The sequence below is a fragment of the Pseudonaja textilis genome, chromosome 14 (genome assembly GCF_049901715.1).
Source record: "Pseudonaja textilis isolate UNSWEBS1 chromosome 14, rPseTex1.2, whole genome shotgun sequence".
In the NCBI taxonomy this organism is placed as follows: Eukaryota; Metazoa; Chordata; class Lepidosauria; order Squamata; family Elapidae; genus Pseudonaja; species Pseudonaja textilis.
In genome coordinates this window covers 6,029,495-6,054,244 of record NC_142003.1, presented here as the reverse complement: position 1 = coordinate 6,054,244, position 24,750 = coordinate 6,029,495, and the positions used below count along the sequence as shown (strand labels likewise).

General features: G+C 43.1%; 2 protein-coding genes across 3 annotated transcripts in view; one reads left to right on the top strand and one right to left on the bottom strand.

Annotated features, from left to right (window-relative positions):
• Nucleotides 1–1,374: 1,374 nt before the first annotated feature.
• LOC113438957 (acyl-coenzyme A synthetase ACSM3, mitochondrial-like) lies at nt 1,375–16,970 on the top strand. 2 transcript variants are annotated; one of them, XM_087942064.1, is made up of 15 exons: nt 2,005–2,233; nt 3,750–3,819; nt 4,728–5,005; nt 6,055–6,265; nt 7,629–7,836; nt 8,655–8,798; nt 10,012–10,168; nt 10,389–10,468; nt 11,628–11,751; nt 12,427–12,507; nt 13,442–13,543; nt 14,931–15,058; nt 15,160–15,259; nt 15,651–15,770; nt 16,812–16,970. In XM_087942064.1, the coding sequence occupies exons 3-15, from the start codon at nt 4,784–4,786 to the stop codon at nt 16,896–16,898; spliced, it is 1,764 nt and encodes a 587-aa protein (XP_087798190.1). In that variant the 5' UTR covers nt 2,005–2,233; nt 3,750–3,819; nt 4,728–4,783; the 3' UTR covers nt 16,899–16,970. The 2 variants fall into 2 exon arrangements, with proteins under 2 accessions (XP_087798189.1, XP_087798190.1); XM_087942063.1 differs by lacking the exon at nt 3,750–3,819 and having other exon boundaries at nt 1,375–2,233.
• Nucleotides 16,971–19,218: 2,248 nt separating this feature from the next.
• ERI2 (ERI1 exoribonuclease family member 2) overlaps nt 19,219–24,750 on the bottom strand; it is a 6,417-nt gene continuing 885 nt past the window's right edge. The window contains exons 3-9 of the mRNA XM_026704271.2: nt 24,614–24,691; nt 24,010–24,137; nt 23,382–23,529; nt 22,689–22,789; nt 22,365–22,446; nt 21,176–21,264; nt 19,219–21,029 (exon numbers count right to left, since the gene is read on the bottom strand). Coding sequence (XP_026560056.1) covers nt 19,749–21,029; nt 21,176–21,264; nt 22,365–22,446; nt 22,689–22,789; nt 23,382–23,529; nt 24,010–24,137; nt 24,614–24,691 — 1,907 coding nt within the window. The 3' untranslated portion in view covers nt 19,219–19,748. The remainder of the gene's footprint in view (nt 21,030–21,175; nt 21,265–22,364; nt 22,447–22,688; nt 22,790–23,381; nt 23,530–24,009; nt 24,138–24,613; nt 24,692–24,750) is intronic.

Here is a 24,750-nt window from a genome sequence, read left to right as displayed (position 1 = left end):
CAAAGAAGACCCAACAGTGCCTGCACTTTCTGAGGTTGCTGAAAAAAAGTAGTTTGAGTAAGAAGTTGCTGGTTACTTTTTTCCGGTCTACTATCAAGAGCATTTTGGCACACTGTGTAACGGTGTGGTATGCTGGATGCTCTGCAGTGGATAAGAAGATGCTCCAGAGAGTTATAAACACAGCACAAAAAATCATCGGTTGCACTCTTTCTTCTTTGGAAGAGATTGCGAAGACCAGACTCCTCTCTAGAGCACAAAAAATCTCCACAGACCGTTCTCTGTAGTTTCTTTCCCAAACCCCAAAAACTTTAACCTTAGACTGTCTACTATTGACCTCACCCCTTTCCTAAGAGGTCTGTAGGGGGCATGCATAAGCGCACCAACGTGCCTACCGTCCCTGTCCTATTGTTTCTTTTTACTTATTTTTTATATGTATCTATTTCATGTATTCATAACTATGTTTATACTTATACCTGTTATCTTATAATCGCTTGACAAAATAAATAAATAAAATAAATAAACATTCATATTTTGAACTGTTACCATCAGGGAGACATTATAGGTGTCTTAAAATGAGGACTAATAGATTGAGAAACAGTTTCTTTTCCAAGGCACTAATGGTCTTGAATCAAACAGTACATTTGTGATTTAGTCCTATTATTATTATTATTTTAATTTTTAAAAACTCTGTAGCGTGATTGTGATGTGTTTGCGATATTGTGCTGGTGTAGCTTTCGAATTTCATTGTATTTGTGGAATGCAATGACAATAAACGTATTCTATTCTATTCTATTCTATTCTATTCTATTCTATTCTATTCTATTCTATTCTATTCTATTCTATTCTATTCTAAAGTTATGAAATCTATGGGGCTTCCCACCCTTTCTTCCACTGATGGTTTAAACTCTTAACTGTCTTCTACATGAAGAAGCAAGGATTAAAAAAAAGATTTCTGCAACCAGATTGTGCAGTAGTAAGCCCGTACCATTTGTACAGTAAAAAATTTTTTTAAATGACCCAAAGAATTGACCCAATAAATCCACAGGGTGCTTTTCTGGAATAAAGCATTGTCCTTTATAATAAAGGGGTATGTGTGGTCTTATTAGTTATTAATTAGTTAATTAGCTAATTAGTTTGAAACAGCCTTTTACCCGTGAAGGAACGGGATTTGTAAAGAATCACTAAAAGGTTGTGCTGTTACCTCTGCCTCGTGTTTGCTTCCTTGGAACCAGGTTTGGGTCAGAACAGCCTTAAGCAGCCTTGTTCCTTCTTGTCTTCTCTCTCTCTCTCTACAGAAGGGGGGGGATCACGGGGTGGGTGGGTGGTTGGTGCTGCCTCAGACAAAGATTTAAATCTGCTTTTACTTTTCTCTGCAGAAGGAAGTGGGTTGCAAGGAGTGGAGGTGCTGCTTTGAGCTGCTCTGCTATAGGAAAGAGATTGGAACTGCACAGCAAGGCAGAAACTAGCACCTTAAACCACTAGCCAGGATATTAGGGACAAAAATAGCTGGCTTATAAGAACAACCCCAAAAACCACATAGCTGGCACATGAAACTAAGGATCCTTTGCTAGATATTCGTGACCTGGGGTGAAACACAGGTGACGCGACGTTTAGCTATGTAGGGGGCTGAGATCCAAATAACCAATCAATGTTATCTATTATGCATGCATTATTAGGGGAAGAGCAAAGGTTGCATGCAACCACCCCTTGACTATAAAAAAATTGCTGTAAGATTCTTATGGAGGCCCTTGGTTAGCTTTTGGGCCAGGGTCCTGATATCTTGGTACCCAAATAAAAGCATAATTTTGTGCCACACCTTATGTCTGGTGACTTATCGGCTTCAGCACCAAGCAAGAGTCTGGTTTGGGGGACAACATTCTTTTCTAGCTTGCACCGGTGGAAGGTTGCAGATTGCTTCTGAGGTGCTCTACCAGTTTTTCCTTTGTCTGCGTGACGTACTGCGTGCTTCACTCTTAGGGGAAGGGGGGAAAAAAATGCCACGTCCTTCTGTGAACAGCTTCCAAGAGGGTAAGGGAGGACGTTGGCATTGTGGCTGTGTCCCAGAGAAGTTTGCTTTGGCTCTCTCTTTACCTGGGTGGGACTAACTTCCTGCAGCTCCTGTAAAGAGGTGAGGGCTTAAAATCAGCTCGCTTTCCAAGAATCCAGAAGAGGGCATTCTTTTGAATAATAATCAAAAACGGAATTTCAAGTACCTGTTGAATTTTTCAAGGAGGTAAGAGAACAATAAATCCAGCTCTTTCTTTGTGTTCAGCATGATTATTATTATTGCAATTTTGTGGGGTAGGGGTATGCATTTGTGGCTTTGTTTATGCTCGTAGTTTTGTGGGGCGGATCAAGCTGTTATCCACTGAGCAAATAAAGATCACTCAATGAACATAGGGCTGGGAAGAGATTTCAGTTCAGGTCTTCTGTCTTTCTAGACACTCTTAACTACAAAGCAGGGATCAGAGAAGTAGAAATTTCCTTTGTGGGCTGTGGATTGCATGGCTGTTAAGAAGAAAAGTGGTTTCTGAGATGGCATTTAACACTCTGTCTTTTTTCTTGGATCCTTTTCAACAAATCTGACTTTTTAAATTAAAAATAACCTTGTCCATTCAGCATCATATGCCTCAGTTCACGGAGAACTTCTGTGATTGCCCCAGACAGAGCATGTCCATTTCCAGCTAGGGTCCTCCTCTGAAATTATAAACAGTCCAATATTTCATTCTGTTTTCTGGAAAGGATTTCTCGCTGTTCCAAACGGAACTGGAATAGTTCCTAATTTTGTTCGGATTCCTTTGGGCTTGAAGCTGAAATAGACACTTCCTTAGACCAGGAGTTTTCCAAAAGCTTAGACATGGAATGTCCTTTTCCTTTTTTATGGGAATCATACAAGCCTGTTCCCGGCAGTAGCAAATGTGAATCAAATCAGACGCCACACTGACTGACTTCTGGATTTTGGAGTTAAAAAATGGTTCCCCCCATTCAAACAGCAACCTTACTAGGTTGGGATGTCCGAGAATGTGAGGAATTCCAGATTGGTTGAATGATAAGTGACCCTTTATATCCAAGTCAATTTACAAGCTGTCCTCAATTTAGTGTGTTTAGTGACTGTTCTAAGTTACACCAATTTTCACGCTTACAACTGTTGCAGCATTCCAATGGTCACGCAAACAAAATTCAGACGCTTGCCAACTGACTCCTATTTATGACGATTGCAGCATCCTGGAGTCCCCTTTTGCGACCTCCGGACAAGGCAAAATCCTTGGAGGAGCCAGATTCACTTCACAACCAACGGAACAGCTGCAGGGATGCGCTTAGCGAGGAAGGTCGTACAACGGGGCAAAAACTCACTTAACTTGCTTAACAACAGAAATGCTGAGCTCCGTTGAGGTCGTAAGTGCAGGACTACTCTGCATTGTAGCACACCCGGCTGGCTTAGCCTTAGGCAAGGTTGTAAAATCCCTCTTATGGCTTTGCAACGGGTCAGCGCTCTCTGCCAAGTAGCACATACCTTACGTAGCCTTGTTACTACATTCAGTTTGGCAGCACGCTTGGTTGCTGTTTGGTCTCCCATGTCACAAGAGAACTTTGCATTGATTTTGATCAGATCCAATGGCCAGTGTTTTTAATCAGCTGATTCCCACCCCTGTTTCTTTCATGTTGGCAGTCACAGGAGTGAAATAAGTAGCACAAGGTTCAAGTCTTTTGCAGATCTGAGATTGCACCCTATCTTTTGTAATCCTTAGTACAGGTAATCCTCGACTGACAACCACAACTGAGGTCAGAATATCCATTGCTAAGCAAGGGAGTTATTAGGTGAGTTGCACCTTATTTTACCACCTTTTCCCTCCCCACAGTCGTTAAGCGAATCGTGGTGTCATTCAGCGAATCCATTTTCTCCTGCTGACTTTATCGGATGGTCGCAAATGTTGAACGCATGACCCTGGGATGCTGCAACAGACATAAATGTTGGTTGTCAGGCACCCAATTTTTGATCATGTGACTGTAAGGATGTCGTAATGGTCCTAAAGTTGTGAGGACCGGTTGCATAAGTCCCTATTTTCAGCCCCGCCAAAATTTAGAACGGTTGCTAAATGGAATGATCGTAAACTGAGGACTTTCTATAATAGATAGATACCTGCAAAAACTTAAGAAAATATGTATAAGATGAACACAATACAGAAGCCTGATGATGGCAGATGAGATTCTGCTGAAACGTCGCTACAACTTTAAAAGCACAACTACTATGACGTGGGAAAATACCCGAGCAAAGCCGAATGCCATATATATATATATATATATATATATATATATATACATACATACATACATATACATATACATATACATATACATATACATATACATATACTTCGAATCTTACGCGGGAGAAAACCCGAACAACCAAAGATCCACATATATATATATATATATATATATATAATACTTCCATGTTCTTACGGTGAAGCACAGATAGCGTAATCCCGTAACCCCCATGCTATTCAAGGAAGCTAACAGCTTTCCCCTTCTTTTTCTTGTAATCCTTCTTGCAATTCTTCTTGTTTTGTTTCTTTTAAAATGTTGATATTCCCAGCGAGGAACAGAGCAGGGCACGCCCAATGAGAAATTAATTAAAAGCAGAGACGTAAACAACAAGGAAGTAAAATTTTGCTCTGCCCTAAGAAGTGTGTAAACAATCGGGACATTTTCATCCTGCGTTTCAGATAAGCGGTGATTGACAGAAAACGGGCCAGCCAAAGAACCTTTTGAAGAGGAGACCATGGCTTGTGTTACCTTGACAATAAGGTGCAAAGTCTCGGCCGCTAGGATCCTGCGGTCCATCTGCCTCGTTTCTTCCAGAAGCTTCAGCCAAGGCAAAACCTCTTTGGCAGCTCAGAATTTTACAGATTACAAATCCATTTGCGACCAGTATAAGCCAGAGGTGCCGGAATATTTCAATTTTGCCAAAGATGTGGTGGACAACTGGGCCCAATCAGAAAAGGTATTATTATATCCCCCACCCCCTAATCTTTTGCACAAGTGGATTTAAGAGATCCCGTGTTGGGGGAATACAGGTAGTCCTCAACTTACGACCGTCATTGAGCCTGGAATTTCTGTTGCTAAGTGCCACCGTTGTTAAGTGAATTTTGTCCCGGTTTGATACCTTCCTTGCCACAATTGTTAAGTGAATCACTGCAGTTTTGAAGTAAGTAACAAGACAACTTTTTCAATGGGACAGAAGTTGCCTTTGGAAGTTGTGGGAGCTTCATCCATGGAGGCTTTCAAGAAGAGACTGGACTGCCCTCTGTCAGAAATGGTTTAGGTAGGGTCCCCTGCTTGAGCGATGGGATTGGACTAGATGACTACAAGATCCCTTCCAACTCTAGTATTCTATATTCAACGGAAGAGAAATTGCCTTCGAAAGTTGTGGGAGCTTCATCCCTGGAAGCTTTCTAGAAGAGACCGGATTGACACCTGTCAGAAATGGTGTAGGTAGGGTCCCCTGCTTGGGTGATGGGGTTGGACTAGATGACCTACAAGGTCCCTTCCAGCTCTGCTATTCTATATTCAGCTTGCCTTTGGAAGTTGTGGGAGCTTCATCCATGGAGGCTTTCAAGAAGAGACTGGACTGCCCTCTGTCAGAAATGGTGTAGGTAGGGTCTCCTGTTTGGGCGATGGGGTTGGACTAGATGACCTACAAGATCCCTTCCAACTCTAGTATTCTATATTCAACGGAACAGAAATTGCCTTCGGAAGTTGTGGGAGCTTCATCCCTGGAAGCTTTCTAGAAGAGACCGGATTACCATCTGTCAGAAATGGTTTAGGTAGGGTCCCCTGCTTGGGTGATGGGGTTGGACTAGATGACCTACACGGTCCCTTCCAGCTCGGCTACTCTGTTAAATCTGTAGTTCTCTCCCCAAAGTCCCTGTTCATGTCCACTTGTTGCCCGTTGCCATCTTGGAGTTTGAGGCCTGTGCAGAACGAGGGCAGAGCCTCTCCCGGTCTGAGCAGATTTTCCTCACGGCTGACTTCTTCTTCCCGCACCCCCAGGAAGGAAGGCGCCCCCCCAGCCCTGCTTTTTGGTGGGTCAGTGAGCATGGAAGCCAAGTGGAGTGGAGTTTTGTGGAGCTGGCCTTGGAGTCCAAAAAAGCCGCCACGGTGCTGTCCGAGCAGGGCGGCCTGCGGGAAGGAGACCGAGTGGTGGTGATCCTCCCGCGCGTTCCCGAATGGTGGCTCTTGAACCTGGCTTGCATCCGAACAGGTGAGAAGTAACGATGTCCATCTACCGACCTGAGTTTTGACAGGATGGAGGAGTGGAGCCTTTTGGGCAAGGCGAGCAGAACCTGTCTCTTTGCTCTTGGCATCGTGCTTCTCAACTGTGGCTACTTTAAGGGGTGTGGATTTCAACTCCTCGTGGAGAAACATTGCATTATACATATATGATTTTCATTCTCATCCCTTTTCCCTTTCTCTTTCTCTCGCTTGCTGTCAGGATTCCAGTGGTTACCCCTGTTTAAATCATGAGTCTTGAGCCAAACTTCCAAAACTTCAAAAGGATTTATTGGGAGTTAACATGTCTGGCACTGCCTGGGTGTAGCTGACTCTGAGACTCATCACATTCATAATTCACATAATTTTATGAGTTGACTCTTTCTCTCTTTCTTTCTCTTTTTCTCTCTCTTTCTTTCTCTCTCTCTTTTTCTCTCTCTTTCTTTCTCTTTCTCTTTCTCTCTCTTTCTCTCTCTCTTTCTCTCTCTCTCTCTGTTTCTCTTTCTCTTCCTTTCTTTCTCTCTCTCTCTCTCTCTCTCTCTCTCTCTCTTCTTTCTTTCTTTCTTTCTTCCTCTCTCTCTCTCTTTTCATGCTCTGAGTTTGGTTGTTTTCTTGCAGACATTTCCTTACCCACCTTGGCAACATCATCAGTGCTAGAACTAAGGTTACTCGATGACCTAGGACTGATGATGAGATCTAATTGGGAAAGGAAATATCTGGAAACTCAGAGAGCAGCAAGGACCCCATAATCCTCACCCCCTCCTTTCTCCTTTTCTCTCCTTCTCTCCTTTCCTCATTCCCCATTCCTTCTCTTTCTTCTCTTCTTTCATTTTGTCTCCTCTTCCTCCTCCTCCCCACAAAACCCACTCCCTTCTAGCACTGATGATGTTATCCAGTTGGGTAATGAAAAAGTCTGCAAGAAAACAACCCAGCACCGAGGACCCCACAATCCTCCTCCTGGCTCTGCTCTTCCACAATTCAAAAGTTGGGTGGAAGCAGAGGTGGCATACAGCCGGTTCTGACCAGTTCTGGAGAACCGGGAGCGGACATTTTGAGTAGTTCGGAGAACCGGCAAATGCCACCTCTGACTGGCTCCGCCGCCCATTGAGTCCCAGCTGATTGGCTGGGTCTTTTTTTGTTGCCCTGCACAAAAGAACAGAGCTGGAAAGTAGGTTAGTGGGGTGGGGGTGGGAAGGGGGATTTTGCAATATCCTTCCCCTGCCAAGTCCACCAAGCCATGCCCACCACACCACACCCACCGAGCCACGGCCACAGAACCGGTAGTAAAAATTATTGAATCTCACCACTGGATAAGAGGCTGACATATTATTAAGCTCCCTAATTTCTTCTCTCAGGAGCCGTGCTGATCCCTGGAACCACCCAGCTGACAGCAAAAGACTTGCACCACCGCTTAGAGGCTTCCAGAGCCAAGTGTGTCGTCACGGACTCTGCCCTGGCCCCTGTGGTGGACACGGTGGCTTCCAAATGCCCGTCCCTGGAGCTGAAGTTCCTGGTGTCCAAGGAACCCAGGGAAGGCTGGCTAAGCTTCAGTAATATGTTGGAGTAAGTAAGTAGTAAGTAAAACGGAAGCATTCTTTTAAAACAGGGCTCCTCAAGATTAGCAACTTTCAGGCGCGTGGACTACAAGTCCCGGAATTCCTCGGGCGGCAGTGCAGAAACAATAATAATAGAGACCGGCAGGGTTTGCGGAGAAGAGACCCAGTTTGGATTAGCAACTAAGGATTGAAAACTGGGAGACTGGGAGTTCTAGTCCCGCCTTAGGCATGAAAGCCAGCTGGGTGACTTTGGGCCAATCACCAAGTGACTGGGAGTTCTAGTCCCGTCTTAGGCATGAAAGTCAGCTGGGTGACTTTGGGCCAATCACAAGGAGGTGGTGAGTTCTAATCCCGCCTTAGGTTTGAAAGTCAGCTGGGTGACTTTTGACCAATCACCAGGTGACTGAGAGTTCTAGTCCTGCCTTAGGCATGAAAGCCAGCTGGGTGACTTTCGACCAATCACCAGGCAACTGGGAGTTCTAGTCCCGCTTTAGGCATGAAAGTCAGCTGGGTGACTCTGGGCCAATCTCAAGAAGGTGGTGAGTTCTAATCCCGCCTTAGGCATGAAAGCCAACTGAGTGACCTTGGGAAAGTCTTCTCTTAGCTCAACCCACCTTACAGGATTATCGTGGGGGAAATAGGAATAGGAAGGTATGTTGGACATGTTCATCACCTTGACTTATTTGTAAAAAGAATAAAAGTGGGATATAAATTAAATAGATAAACTATTCGTTGTCTGGATTTGCGTTCCTACAAAAGTTATTAGCATCAAGAAGAGATTCCCCGTTGAAGTTACAGTGAGCTCATGCACAATGTTCTATGCAGGCTTGCGTCTCCAGAACACAGTTGTGTGGCCACAAAAAGCAGTGATCCAATGGCTATATATTTCACCAGTGGTACGACAGGAGCTCCAAAAATGACCGAGCATTCCCATGCGAGCCATGGAATTGGTCTTGCCTTCAACGGAAGGTAGGGAAAAGCTTGTGAGTAGCCCCGATGGAGGAGGATCTGTTTGTCAAATGGCCCTAATTAATTCATTAATTCGTTAGGTTTTGGCCTGCTGTGTGATGTGAACGCGGTCTTTCTAGCTTCTAGAGCTGTCGTGGCGCAGTGGTTAGAACGCAGTATTGCAGGCGAACTCTACCCACTGCTAAGAGTTCAATACAAGGTTGACTCAGCCTTCCATCCTTCCGAGGTCGGTAAAACGAGGACCCAGATTGTTGGGGGCGATAGGATGACTCCGTAAACCGCTTAGGGAGGGCTGGAAAGCATTATGAAGTGGAATGTAAGTTTAAGCGCGATTGCTATTTAGAAGTAAACCATGGCTTAAAACGAACACCACAGAAATGCCTGCACCAGTCTTGAAAAATCAAATGTTTGCATTTTCCAATGAGCCCCGTCAAGATCTATCAGTGATCTATCAATCCAATCCCCACTGCAAAAAGCAACAAATCTCACTTAGGTTCTGTGGATTGATTCCAAGCTGCCGTGATATTAAGGTGTAGGAATTAGCAAATTTTGGCTTGTAGGAGGCCAGCAACGCCTCATCATAGCCTCCCTTGCTTCTAAAAAACATCACATGTAAAAATGCTTCTGAACTGTGATCTCTGAAAGGAAACCAGAGATGAATAAAGTCTATCAGCTTCTTTACTAGTTAGGGAATCATATTCCAATAAAATAGCTTCAGACTGGATGTTTTCGATTTTATAATATCCTTAGAGTTCTTACACATCTCAACAAATAGTAGTAAATGCTCTCCCCTCCATAAATGATACTGCGAGATCCTTGGTGCTCTCTGAAATTGATGGGTTTCTTGCAGACCTTTCATTACCAAACTAGGTAACATCATCAGTGCTAGGCTTACACTGATGAAACATCTACAAAATGAAATGCCTGCAAAAAAAACCCCAAACTCAGAGAGCACCAAAGATTCCACAGTTCCCTTCTTCTTCTTCCTCCTCCTCCTCCTCCTCCTTCTCCTCTTTTCTCTTTCTCCTATCTCCTCCAGTCTGTAAACCCCACTCTCTTCCAGCACTGATAATGTTACCTAGTTGGGTCATGAAACATCTGCAAGAAAGCCACCAAGTTCAGAGAGCACCAGGGACCCAACTGTTTGACCCTGAGCTACAAATATTCTCTCCTATTGATAGGTGATATTTTAATATACTTTTCTGTTATTTAGGTATTGGCTTGATTTGACTCCCTCCGACCTGATCTGGAATACTTCAGACACTGGCTGGGCGAAATCAGCATGGAGTAGCGTTTTTGCCCCTTGGAGTCAAGGAGCAGGCATATTTGTCCATCACATGCCACGCTTTGATCCTAAACTTGTCCTTGAAGTAAGCGTCAAGTATATTAATAGTTAAATCATGGCAATGGGTCCAAAGTTTATTTAACCGTTAAGAGATTCACAGTATTGGATACACGAGCAAAACAGTAGACTGTCAACTCACTTGTAATCATTGCTTGTTAGCTTCCTTAACCATCTTTGGGGGAGGCTTGCCCTGGGCTGCTCGCATCTTCTTTTAAGGTTGTCTTTATAATTTTCTAATTATTTAGATGTTGTCCAAGTTTCCCATCACTACTTTCTGTTCTGCGCCAACTGTTTATCGACTGCTCGTCCAACACGATTTAAAGAGGTAAAGTGATAATTACAATGTGTAATGTTAACGCATTTTGAGATTGGCTCTTTTTAAACCACGTTTAGATGATTGAGAACCAAGCCCCGGGAAGCCTCCGCTGGATTCACACATGGCAGAGGTGGTATTCAGCAGGTTCTGACCAGTTCTGGAGAACCGGTAGCGGAAATTTTGTTTGGGGTATTGTTGATTGTTGAACTGTGTTAATCCTGGGGTTAATCTCTGCTTATTTGGTCAAAAGGAACTAATCTTCTCTGATGAAGAGGAACTAATGGCCAGTATGCTGTAAGCAGAAACATTTTAAGCATTGAGAAAGCATCTGCTAGCCAAACACCTCTTTTAAAGACAGATTCTGTGTCTTTTCATTTTACACCCCAGATTTTGGGGGAGTGGGGATAATATTTCCTAACATTGCAGGTCGGTGAGTCCTCCTACACTCAGCATCTTCAAAACAAGGTTTATTATCCCAGGCAGATTCATGCCTAGGTTTGCAAAATCTAGACGGCCAACTCAACGTCAATCTATACATATAAAAGCGAAATACCACTCACACATCATCACAAAATCGCCAGAACTGTAAAGCCTACAAACTTGACATTTGGCACGTCTGTTCCTCTTGGCTTCTAGGGGGCTCACTAAGAAAGGATTTTTCAAAATGACCATCAGAGCATTTAGAGTATTTCCTATATTATTATTATTATTATTATTATTATTATTATTATTATTATTATTAACACGCTCTGATGCTAAGGAGTTCTACTCCCCCTCCCCACCTGAAAAGGAATCTCTTCCAAAGGCAAAACACAAGCAGAGGAGAGGAGTTTCAGTTTCACAGCAGCAAGTAGCTTTAGTACAGAACAGTTGAGCTAAGCCACGCCCAGGCACCTTACTGTCTCCTTCTTGCTCACACAGCAAATACTGTTTCAGTTTCCAAACAGCCCTCAACTCTCTCTCACACTGACAGGACGCTAGCCAGATGAATACCGATGGATGCTGGTAGGCAGAGGCAGAATTTTCCCCCCCTTATTTTCCTCCCCCCAAACTAAATCCGACCACGTAGTTTCGTAGTGAAGCCAGGGTATCGAGCTAGTTGTTAATAAACATGACAGCTTACCTTTTAAAAATGACATCTTCTCTTCTCTTCTTCGTTTATTCCAAGTTATAAATTCCAGAACCTCAAACACTGCGTGAGTGCTGGGGAACCCATCAATCCTGAAGTGATGGACCAGTGGAAAACAGAAACCGGCCTGGACATCTATGAAGGCTACGGTCAAACGGAAACAGTAAGCTCATCTATTTTCTCGATGGAGGGCAGTCTACTCATAAAAGTCTGAAGAGTTTTGAAAGCTCTCTGGGGAGAAAAGATTGGTTAAAATCACCCCCATCTTTCACGCCTTAAGTCTATTTTTAAAAAGTAGGTCCCGTTACAAATCCAGCATCTCTGATGGTGCTAGATGGGAAGGGCTGGCTCGTGAATTGTTCAACAAATTGTAACAACAGAAGAGAATATTTGGTAGCTCTTAGGATCCTTGGTGCTCTCTGAGCTTGGTGGTTTTCTTGTAGACAATTCATTGCCCAACTAGGTAACATCATCAGTGCTAGAAGGGAGTGGAGATTGTGGAGGGAAGGAGGAAGAGAACTATGGGGTTGGAGGTGCTCTCTGAACTTGGCTGTTTTCTTGCAGACATTTCATTACCCAACTGGGTAACATCGTCAGTGCTTTGCTGCTTCTATCCTTTCTCTGACAGTTTTGATGGGAGTGTTATCTTCTTCAAAGTTCCTTGAGTTTAGGATTCACTAATTGAGTTCCCCAAACGTGACTGCAGTTTCTTGAGCATCTTCCTAAGGCCTCCTCACTAGATATCCTGGGCATATGAAAACATATTCCTTCATCCTCCCTGAAAGGATTCTACACAATTTCCTTCTCAGTCTGCTTCACTTTCCATCCCTGGAATTAGGTGCTGGTTTGTGGAACTTTCAAGGGTATGAAAATCAAACCAGGCTCCGTGGGGAAACCAACACCGATCTATGATACTCAGGTATCTATAATTGTGATCTATTGTTATCTATTATTGTGAATATTATTGTGATCTGTTATTGTGATCTATTGTGATCTATTATTGTGATCTATCATTGGGAGGCGGTGGCTCAGAGGCTAAGACGCTGAGCTAGTTGATCAGAAAAGTTGGCAGTTTGGCAGTTTGAATCCCCAGCACCACCTAACGGAGTGAGCTCCCGTGACTTGTCCCAGCTCCTGCCAATCTAGCAGTTCGAAAGCACATTAAAGAAATCCAAGTAGAAAAATAAGGGACCCCCGTTGGTGGGAAGGGAACAGCGTTCCTCCGCGCGCCTTCGGCGTTCAGTCCTGCTGGCCACATGACTACGGAGACGTCTTCGGACAGCGCTGGCTCTTCTTCGGCTTTGGAACGGAGATGAGCACCGGTGCCCGCTAGAGCCAGAAACAACTAGCACGGATGTGCAAGGGGAACCTATTAATACTCCAGGAAAAGTGGGTTGGGCGCGAAAGCAGAGAGGGAGGAACTAAGACTGAGTCCCACTTTCCCATTTCTTTTGTTTATATACTGGCTTCTTTCTGGGCAGGCAGTCTTTGACTTACGACCACAGTTGAGCCCCGGATTTCTGTTGCTAAGTGAGGCATTTCTTAAGTTGAGTTTTGCCCCCCTTTTATGACTTTTCTTGCCATTTTTGTTAACTGAATCGCTTCAGCGGTTCAGTTACTAGCCTGGTTGTTAAGTGAATCTGGCTTCCCCAAAGGGTCAGTTGCCAAGCGTCTGAATATTGACCGGGGTGGTGGTGGATACGGCCACGGTCGTAAATGTGAAAAACAATCATAAGTCGCATTTTCTCCCCAGGGCCGTTGTAACCTTGAAGGGCCACAAAATGAACTGTGGCAAGTCGAGGTCTACCTGGTGTACTTGCTTAATGAAATTCATTTTGCTATTTGCGCTTAAGGTCATAGATGACAATGGTAACATTGTACCTCCTGGGACCGAAGGAGACCTCGCTCTCCGAATCAAACCAACGAGACCTTACTGCCTCTTTACTCAATATACTGTAAGTATTTATTGACCGCAGGCAAATCAGGGTGGGGAAAAAAGGCGATTGAGTCACTTGAGTGTCACTTGCATCCACAAAAGTGGGAATATTAGATCGTGGAAGGATGCTCACTGTTGTTGAACGCATGTTCCACCATGGCTAGCATAACTACAAGCTGTTGTGGTTGGCTGGCAGCCGATGCAGGCGGCAGTGGAACTGGACAGTGGGGAAGAACGGGGACCAGTCAGGGAGTCTGGGAAGGACTTGGACGAGGGTCCTGCATCTGATGCAGAGATGGGGACAGGACCATCTGGGAGTGGAGTGCTGCCTCTGGAGCCTTCGGAGTCTGGCAGCAGCGAGGCAGAGGACCCAGGGGAGCCAGTTCCCAGTGCGTGCTTGCACAGAGCTGCTACAGACAAAAGGGACGACTCAGGAGTAAGGCTGGGAGGTGATTGCCCCTCCCATAAGGGATAAAAGTCAGGCCAAGATGACGAAACCTTTGCAGGAAGCAAAGTAATTCGATTGGTTCAGAGACATTCTTGAAGCTCTTTGAAGCTCTCCTGTTGGTTTTTTTGTCTAGTTCATTTGATACTTCCGTTATTGGCAACACTTCACAGAACTGAAAGGTGGGTGCTTATCTTGGGGGCTGTTTGAGATTAATTCTGGCTAGGAATGAAAACAATTCCCAGTGTGGCAATAAATGAAGTCTTGCTTTTAAAATAAGTTTGTGCGTGATTACGGTTTACGAAGCCTGGGTCAGAACACAAGCAGAATCTTAAGCCCCTCCCTTAAGAGATAAAAGCCAGCTGAGAAAGCGGAGTTCTTTGCAGGAAGCAAAGAAGTTTTTGCACTCAAGCCTGGTGGACGTTCAGAGTATCTTGGTTGGTGTTTGGAGACTCTTTGTGTTTGGAATATTTCTTAGTAACTTTATCCAGTGTTCTTGGCAGCCTTGCACAACCTTGGGAAGACTCGTTCTTATCAGAGACAATTAGTTTGAAGCAGCCTTTTAACCGTGAAGGAACGGAATTCGTAAAGAATCATTAAAAGGTTTTGTGGTTACCTCTGTTTTGTGTTTGCTTCCTTGGAACAAGGTTTGGGTCAGAACAAAGCAGGGGGTTGGACTAGAAGACCTCCAAGGTCCCTTCCAACTCTTGTTATTCTAGCCTATTCTAAATTGACATTAGTGCTGGGCAGCGACCTCAGACAACTCCTAAATTATTTATCCAGCCGTGAATTTGGGAACCACCTATTCTTGGATATGAATAAACGCATCATAGGGGTGTTTACTAAAACTCATAAAGTACGTGATCTTCACCTGAAACATTTCACGATCTCTACCCTCCCCCACACCGTCCAGTGTCGGCAGAACCGCACATCTTTCTAAATAGTTGCTCACCATATCCAGGATGATCGAGAGAGAACCGCTTCGACCCTCCGTGGGGATTTCTACATCACCGGGGACCGAGGATTTCGAGATGAGGACGGCTACATCTGGCTGGTAGGGAGAAGAGATGACGTCATCAACTCGGCCGGGTAAGGGGAATTCACCTGAACGCTTTTCTTGTAAGACTTCTTCAAAGGCCAAGGAGATTCAACTCTTCCTTTTTTTCTTTTTTTTTTTCCTTTCTCAAAAGATACCGCATCGGACCATTTGAGGTGGAGAACGCTTTGCTAGAACATGATGCTGTGGTTGAAGCAGCCGTGGTCAGCAGTCCAGACCCTATTCGTGGTGAGGTAAAGGAGGCTGAGCTTAATAGAATATAGAAATAGGAAATGGGATGAGAATAGAATAGAATAGAATAGAATAGAATAGAATAGAATAGAATAGAATAGAATATAGAATTGAATTGAATAGCATAGCATATAGAAATAGGGAATGGAATGGAATAGAATAGAATAGAAACAGGGAATGGAATGAAATAGAACAGAACAGAACAGAATAGAATATAGAATAGAATTGAATATAGAATTGAATAGAATAGAATAGCACATAGAAATAGGGAATGGAATGGAACAGAACAGAATCTTTCTAAAAGGGGTACTATGAAAAAATTTGTATTTTTTAATCTGCCCAGTTTTTTTTTTCAAAATGTCATCCTCTTGATCATTTTTTTTTACATTCAAGGTGGTGAAAGCCTTTGTAGTTTTGGCTCCTGAATACATTTCCCATGACCAAGAAGCCTTGATTAAGGAACTACAGGACTTTGTCAAGACTGTCACTGCCCCATACAAGTATCCTAGAAAGGTAAGCTGTGATTTAGCTGTGTGACATCCCCTTTGTCTAGCTATCTTGGCTTCTTGCCTGGAATTTCTTCCGAATGGTGGTAACTGTAAGGATCTGGTCATAAATCACTTTGTGGAAGCTTTCAAGAAGAGACTGGACTGCCATCTGTCAGAAATGGTGTAGGTCTCCTGCTTGGGCGGTGGGTTGGACTAGATGACCCTACAAGGTCCCTTCCAACTCTGTTAATCTGTATCTAGTGTTGTAACTTTGAACCATCACTAAAAAAATGGTTGTAAGTCAAGGACTACTTATATACTACAATACTTTCTTCCACTGGTATCAATGAAAAAAAAATATTCTAGGATCTTTAGGGAATGTTTCCACCTCTCTGAAATCTCTAGAACAGCACAATTCTGAAAGCACACCGTGCTGTAGTAGTTGAAGTTTCTTTGGTAGGTAACAAAGGCTTGGTTTAAAGTCCTGCTAAACGGAAATTAAGGCAGATTGACAGGAGATGTCCACTCTTTTGTCCTGTTTATGAAATGTCGAATGCAATAAATCAATAAAAATGAAAGTTTTTGAATAGCTTGAAAACAGCTGTTGGGACCTAGAACGTGGCCTAATACAAACCACGCTAAGCTATTTCTTAGCTTTGATTCATATAAATCAGGAGTCTCCAAATTTGAGAACTTAGACTGGTGGATTTCAACTCCCAGAATTCCCCAGCCACCATTTATGCCAGGGGGGGTCTCCAAATTTGGCAACTTTTAAGACTTGTGGACTTCAACTCTCAGAATTCTGGCTGAGGAATCTTAAACTTGCCAATTTTGGAGATCCCCTGGTATAAATTAAAGCTTTGAGTACTGAGTGGTGTACAAATGAGGAACATGATTATTTTAACAGATGCAAGCTGAACGCCAGGTTATTCCCTGGCAAAAAAAGTTGTGTCGTACGTATTCGTTTTCGTTTCACTCTTTTGCAACTTCTGAATTCATTCCAGCTGTGTGTACCAACACCTCCTTCCTCTTTTGCCAGCTCCTCATTTCTGCTCTTGCCCAACAGATGGAGTTCGTTCCACATTTGCCAAAGACAATAAGTGGGAAAATCAGAAGAAATGAATTGCGCAAGAAAGAATGGGGACAAGCGTAGAATTCCTCGTCTGTTTACTTTCTGAGCGAGCAATCATTCCGGGAATAAAAGCATGTGGCGTTACTCTCCAAATTTAGAAATTTAAAGTTCTGAAAAATGTGTTCCCTACATGGGCTGTTTGTCAAACGAGCTCTCTGTTGCTTACTTACCACCAGTTTAACTTTGTACAAAAACCCAATGTAGCTGGCCAGGTTAAGCAAAGACGCAACTCTGGTTCCAGATGTTGATTTTACAGTGAGAAAGAACACCAAGTACCATGGAGAAAGACCCAAAAACCCGTATCTTCTCCCAGCCCAGATGTTAACAGCTTCATAAACCTACAGGGAGCTGCATGACTAAGCCAGATACGTAAACAATACATAAATCAGAACATTCTTTCCAATCCCTAAAGGACAAAAGTTGATACGAGAGCACAGAGGCATTTTGACCAACTCGATGAAGCAATGATACTATGGGTTTCCAAAGTCAGGTTGCTGAAAAAGTAGAACTATAGTTTGTTACAGTAGAACAGTGTTCTCCAACCTGGACAACTTGAAAAGGTGTGGACTTCCAACTCCCAGAATTCAGAACCTTGGCCTTGCCCTGAAGAACCACCACTCTCAATCTTGGTGACTTGTGGACTTCAACTCCCAGAATTCCCCAGCCAGCATGGCTGGCTGGGGAATTCTGGGAGTTGGAAGCCCATACCTCTTCAGGTGGCATATAGCCTCATACGTCCACTCTTTTTCCCAAAACCAATTCAGTCACTTTAAATACAGGTAGACCCCAACATTTCCGTTGCTAAGCGAGATGGCTGTTAAGTGCGTTTGGCTCGGTTTTACGACCTTCCTTGCTACAGCTATTAAGGGAAGCAACGGCAGTTGTTAAGCGAGCCACACGGTTGTGAAGTGAAATCTGGCTTCCCCGTTGTCAGACAGTTGCAAAAGGGGATGGATGGATGACCTTGGGACATTGCAACGGTCGTAAATACAAGTCAGTTGCCAAGCGCCTGAATTTTGATCTCAGTGACCACAAAGATGCTGCAACGGTCGATAGAGCGAAAAACAACCGTAAGTCGCTTTGTTCATTGTTGTTGTGATGGTCGCTAAATGAACTGTCGTAAATCAAGGACTACCTGTACATCCCAATCTGGGTTCAAGCCATGGGTGAGTTACTCTGCGTCCCCTACGCTCCTAAATGATAAATGCGCCTTTAAAAAGAACATCTAAGCAGGTGAAACTTGACCCTAAAAACTTCAAATGTCTTCCTGGAATGATTCCCAGAACCGTGGAAATAAAGGTTAAGATTATTTATTTCTTTTAAATTGCTTAGGGAAACGTTAGGCAATTTTAAACTTTGCCTAATGATTGAACGAGGTGGGCGAATGAAACGTGATAGGTTGGACGGGGCCCTTCATCACTTATTTATAGAATAAATCACCTCATGAGCTAGGATCATATCTGAGGATCTCCACAATCAATCACAGCCCCCTCTTTTTTTTTTAAAAAAAAAGGCTAGCTTTCAAGCTTAGCTATTAATATTGTTGGACATATCCTTTTCACAGTTAGCTAACATGCTGTAAAAGTCAAGCCATCAATGGTGGGGGGAAAGCAAGGATTTAATTTTAACTGCATGCATGTCAGCTAATTACCAAATTCCAAATTCAAATAATTCCGTCAATGAGAACCTATCAGTGGTGGAATTCAATTTTTATTTTTTTTACTACCGGTTCTGCTTTCCAGCTCCATTCTCCTGTGCAGGGCAACCAAAGAAGACCCAGCTGATCCGTTGTGGGCGTGGCCTGATGGGTGCGGTGTTCTGTGGGTGTGGCATGGCTCGGTGGGCGTGGCTTGGTAGGCATGGCAGGGGAAGGATACTGCAAAATCCCCATACGCTCCCCACCCCACTAACCTGCATTTCAGCTCTGTTCTCCTGTGCAGGGCAACCAAAGAAGACCCAGCCAATCAGCTGGGACTCCATGGGAGGCGGAGAATAGATTGGGGCGGGGCCAGTCAGAGGTGGGATTGGCGGGTTCTCTTGAACTACTCAAAATGTCCGCTACCAGTTCTCCAGAACTGGTCAGAACCTGCTGAATGCTGAATATCCTTCCTTTATCTTTTGAATGCTGAAAGCATAATCGCTACTGTGAATTTCATAGCCCAGGCAATTTGCTGGCATGGATTATGGTGCATACCACACATTAATCCATGCCAGCAAATTTCAACGATCTACTCACTGTGCAATGCTTCAGATATAATTTGGAAAAAAAGTGCTTCACAATACCCCAGAATGTGAAAGCAAGCACCCTGTCTGTCACCCACTGAAGCAGCTGCATCATTTTCTGGGATTTTATTCCTGCTGTGCCATGGAAATTGGAGATAGTTAAAAAGCTGACCCACTGAACGCAATCCTTATAGAAATCAGTTTTCCTTTGTGAGAAGGGTATTAAAATGGACAAACTTCACTTCTTCTTTTGGGAGCGGGAGGGAAGAGTTCGTTTTATTTCGCTTCTCAGAATCAAGAATCTCTTAAAGGATATTTTAAAAGAACGTTTAAAAGCACGATGCAGGTTTTGCAACCCAGTTCTTTAAAAAGCAATTGCTCAGCAGTCAGGCTTGCTGATTTAAAGTACAGACATGATTCCTAAAAATAAAAAGTCAAACTTAAGAACCTAGAATACAGAAAAGAAAGTACACATTTAAAAGACAAGACAATCTGTGGCATTCGGGATGAGACTATTTGCTAAATGTACACACAGCTTCGGTGATGCTTCTAAACAGGATTACACTCTGTAGAAAAGAAAGCTAATTTTCTGAAGGTTGAAATACTCAATTTCCCCAATAAAAGGCAGGCAAAAAAGAAAAAACCCGCCTAGGTCCGCATGGAAGGCCGCAGATTCAAGCACTTTGCTTTAACATTTGCCAGGGAGGGGTCCTGAGTTTTTAAAAGCTTGTAGCCCCCAACCCCTAAAGTTGAAGTCGGAAGGGCCATCTTCTCCTTGATATACAAATCTTCCCATCGGAAATAGTTGCAACCCTTGGAGTTCTTTTCGCATTTTCTCACCGGGCAGCTGTAAAATGCTCTGCCTTGATTAGGGCCGCCGTTCGAAACGTTCAACCTTCTAGCTCTTCGGCCGCACCGGCACAACGGCGGGGTCGTCCTCCCGGTTCCTGGTACGCTGAAAGTTGGCTGGAAATTTCCCGAAGAGCTCGAGAGGGTAGGAGAGACACCGCATGGATTCGCTCCGGGCGACGGGAAACGGCTCAACGTTGGGCTTCCGTCCTCATAGATCCTGAAGGACGTTTTTTTGCTGGGAGGCCAAGATTTGGGGCTGGAGGGTTTCCTTTTGATGGCCTCGGTCGAAGAGGCGAGGGGATTTCTGCCTGGCGGGTTGGGGGAAGACGCCTCTGCCGTTACGACTGGGAGCTTAAACCTAGAAGCATCCGAAGGCTTGCTGGGAGCTCGGCCCGTGTTGTAAATAGTCGTATTTGGGCTCTTGTAGACGACGTATTTTGAGAGCTCTCTACTGGGAGGAGTATCTACCCTATCGTCCTCTCCAATGGTCTTCACAGCGTTGTTCCTATCTTCTGTCGCTAATGCTCTCTTGGGGTTATCTTTTGAGGGCGAGGATTCTGGATCGGGGTCATCTTCCTGTTCTGGTATGATCGCGACGTCTTCCCAGTCGGCCAACATCGAGAGACAATCTGGAGTGGTGCTGATGTCGGTCTCGGAAATGTTGACGGTGGACAGGGTCGTGGGGACCAAAACTAGCCTTCGGTTGGGCGTAGTAGGGTTTGGAATAAGTTGGCCCTTGTCTCCCCAACTCTGAAGGCCTGAGAGTCCACAGCGAGGGTGCTGAAGATTACCCAGAGCCCAGTGGGGCCTTTCTATGGACAAGGTTAAGTTCATTTTGGTGCTACAACATTCATCAGTCTTTTCGCTCTTTCTAGATGTAACAGGTGTGTCCTCCAACAAGCCAACGTGAACCGTCTCTTGTGGTGGATCTTCTTCTTTTCTCTTGATTTCTGGAGCAGCTTCCTTTTCGCTTCCGTCCAACGCTGACGCTTTGACAAGAGGGTTGGTTCCCAAAGAGCCACCATGGGTAGGATTCTCGCCCCCAAACCTGGCCATGGAATTCTTCGCTGGAGGCGCCTAAGAATTCCATAAAGAAAGGAGGTCAGCCAATCGCGAGGCCAGCATAGCTTCAAACAAGGTTCCCAAGTCAAAAGTTCTGTCCGCAAAATGTCGCTGGGTCAAACGTTGACCAGTCATGGGCGCCGAGGAGAGAACCTACTAACCTCATCTAACGATTTTGTGATTTTCATTACACACCCATCACGAATCATCTTCCAAGCGAGTCGAGCTGTATTCCGAGAATCATCCAGGCCTGTGGGAAAACAAGAGATGGCATTGCTAGTAGAAAGGATCAATACATTTATTTGTCCTTCCTTCCTTCCCTTTCTTCTTTATTGGCCAAGTGTGATTGGACACACAAGTAATTTGTCTTGGTGCAAATGCTCTCAGTGTTCATCAAAGAAAAGATACATTTGTCAAGAGTCAAGAATCATCACGTACAACACTTAATAGTCATAGGGTACAATAAGCAATCAAATCATACTAGGAAACAGTCAATATAAATCATAAGGATACAAGCGACAAAGTTAGTCATACAGTCACAAGTGGGAGGGGATGGATGATAAGGAGGGATGAGAAGATTAATAGTAATAGTAGTGCGGACTTTGTAAATAATTGGACAGCGTTGTTGGACTGCTCACCCTGGCATCCTAAGCTAAGTTAATAATACCGATAGCAATTTCCAAAGCCAGGTCCCTCTTCATCTCCTGCAGGTAGTTCTCGACTTACAACAGTTCATTTGGTGACCGTTCAAAAATCACAATGGCAATGGGGAAAAAAAGTGACTTATGACCATTTTTTACACTTACAACTGTTGCAGCCTCTCCCCATGGTCACCTGATCAAAATCCAGATGCTGGGCAACTGACTCATAATTACGACGGTTGCAGTGGCTTCTTTATGACAAGCAAAGTCAACGGGGAAGCCAGATTTAACAACTGTATTATTAACTTAACGATGACAGCAAGAAAGGTCATAAAATGGCCCCAAAACTCACTTAACCCGTCTGGTTTAGCAACAGAAATTTTGGTCTCAATTGTCATAAGCTGAGGACTAACTTGATTTCTACAAGGTATGGAAACTCAATTCAAGGAGGAAGTGAAAAAGGTAAGTTAATTTTAGTTAAGAGATTTCACACACAAAGAGGTCAGCATGGACTGTGCTGAATTAGACTATAATATATAAAGTTACATGTGGCAACGTTATATATTGAAGTCCAATTAAATTGCATTCAGCTCCAATTCATTTTAACTCTCTTCCACGGTTGCCAGCCTTTTCCTGCATAAATATAAGACCCACATCCCTGTTTTTTCAGAGGTTCCTTCGTCATACGTACATATAAATACTCACTCACCAGAGTGTTCTCGTCCTTCAAAAGTAATACCCACGTCTTTCAATGCGCCGTTTAAACCTTGAGGCTTCCTAGAGTAAAAGCTCTGAGAAAAAAAGGATGAAAACAAAACCCTCATTACATCTGCTGTTTTGCTCAATTAAATATAAATTGCTGCGGGCTCTTTAGGCCAATGTTTTCCTAGCCTTGACCACATTAAAATAGCTGGACGTATCTGGATTAAATAGGAGGCCGCCCTCTGTGAGAGAGATGGATCGTTAAGAAGAGTGAAATATAAACAAATAAGCAAACAAATTATATGTATATTTTCTTGTCAAATACTCTCACCTTGTAAGTGGCCCGTAGGTCAATCCAAGAATTTAAAATATTAGGCTTCCGTAGCTGTTTTCTTTTACATTCATAGTGCAGGCAAATTCCCAGGTCCCAGTCTACATAAAAACAAATGTTTATAAAGGTTTCCGGTCTCCTGATCCATAGTTTTCCACTCTTGGTGTGAAATTTTCTTTTTGTGTAACAAACATGATTTCGTGCAATAGAAACACGAAGGCCAAAAACTAGAGAAGCTGTCTATTTAGTCCTTATTGTGAAGCGTACATGACAATTATCCAAGTTCACAGAGCAATGGAAATGTAACTAGTTGTTAAAGCCTGTGGAACTGCTTGCCTCCAGAAGTTGTGAATGCTCCAACACTGGAAGTTTTTAAGAAGAAATTGGACAACCATTTGTCTGAAGTGGTGTAGGGTTTCCTGCCTGACTAGAATACCTCCAAGGTCCCTTCCAATACTGTATAGAAATATAGCCAATGATGGCTGGTCTCAAAAACCCAAGCAGAAGACAGATTATGGTTATTATTTGAATATTCCAGAGTCCCAGGTGGACTCAAAAGTCAAAAACCATCACAAATTAACAGTTTTTCCATTTTATTATCAGGGAGACCACAGGCTTTAATCTTCAACAGGGCCAGCAATGAAGAACAAGGAAACTTTATCATAGATAATGTAGATGAACATTATGAATTACCTGACCACGTAACAAAGGCACATAATTTTTCTTTGGGACCAGCACAAGTCGAACCAAAAACAATGTTTTTCTCCTTCCGGATCTTGTAAATCCATTTAGAAAATTGGGATAGGCTTATATGCAGTGGAACTCCTTCATCAACTTGATGCTTGAAGACAAAAGAAAAATATCTTGCTGATACCATTTAGAATCTAGATTTAGATTTGGTTTTATCAACACTGATATTGATATTTCTGAACGGGCCATAAAGTAAAATTATCCAGGCATTGTATAAGAAGCAAAATAAAAACAAGAAGTCCAATACACAAAATGGTGAAAGCAACCAATATATTTTTATTTCCAAGACTACCCACTGGCATTCAATTAATATATATTAGGCCCACCTTAATGAACAGCTGAAAACAGAAAAGAACTTGAATTGTTCATTTAAAAATGAATGAATGAAAACGAAAACTTTTTCAGTGGTTGCTATAGGTTTGGAGCATCAAAGAAAAGTCATATTGTGGTGATAAAAGAAACATATTCAAGCCACCAAGCAAATTCCTTCTTTTAAGAACATTCATCAAAAGTTAATGCTTCAAAACAAAATGAAACTAATAACTCTGACCACAATCTATTGAAATTATACCTGTTTTATTCCAGTTAGCTCCATACAAAATCCAGAGAGAGTCGGGTGTTCCTGGGGCTGGACGTACATATGAAATTCAGTCTCAATTTCTCCATTTAAGGTGTTCAAGAGAACTGCTGGAAATTCAACTATGCCGATAAATAAATAAAAGATTATAGGTAGTTCTCAGCTTACGACCACAACTGAACCCCAAATTTCTGTTGCTAAGTGAGATATTTACTACGTGAATTCTGCTCTACTTTACGACCTTTCTTGCCACAGTTGTTAAAGGAATCACTGCAGTTCTTAAGTTAGTAACATGGATGTTAAGTGAATCAGCCTTCCTACTGATTTTACTCTTCAGAAGGTCGCAAAAGGTGACCCTGGGAAAATGTAACCGTCATAAATATATTATATTTATTAATATTAAATATTGCAATGGTTGTAAGTATGAAAAACAATCATAAGTCATTTTTCTAAGTGGCCATTGTAATTTTGAACATCATTAAATGAATGGCTAGATGACTTCCCGCATTTGAATGAATTATGTTCAAGCTTTCTCTTTGTTTTTTATACCCCCAATTCATATGGAAGCAATTGTTGAAAAGATTAAAGCTTGGCTTACTTATTTCTTGACATCTTCGGATATCCTTCCAGCAGGTAGACTCAAAATCAATAATTATTAAGTAGTCGAACAGCTGCCCTGCAAACCCCCAAAAAGTCATATATTTATCTCATTGTCATAACCCGCAAATAATAACA

What these genes read in the sequence shown, in the direction of transcription:
- LOC113438957 (XM_087942063.1), top strand. Translation starts at nt 4,784, where the DNA reads ATGGCTTGTGTTACCTTGACAATAAGGTGCAAAGTCTCGGCCGCTAGG. An exon ending in ACTGGGCCCAATCAGAAAAG is followed by an intron (nt 5,006 to 6,054) that starts GTATTATTATAT and finishes CCGCACCCCCAG; the next exon opens with GAAGGAAGGCGCCCCCCCAG. An exon ending in ATCCTAAACTTGTCCTTGAA is followed by an intron (nt 10,169 to 10,388) that starts GTAAGCGTCAAG and finishes CTAATTATTTAG; the next exon opens with ATGTTGTCCAAGTTTCCCAT.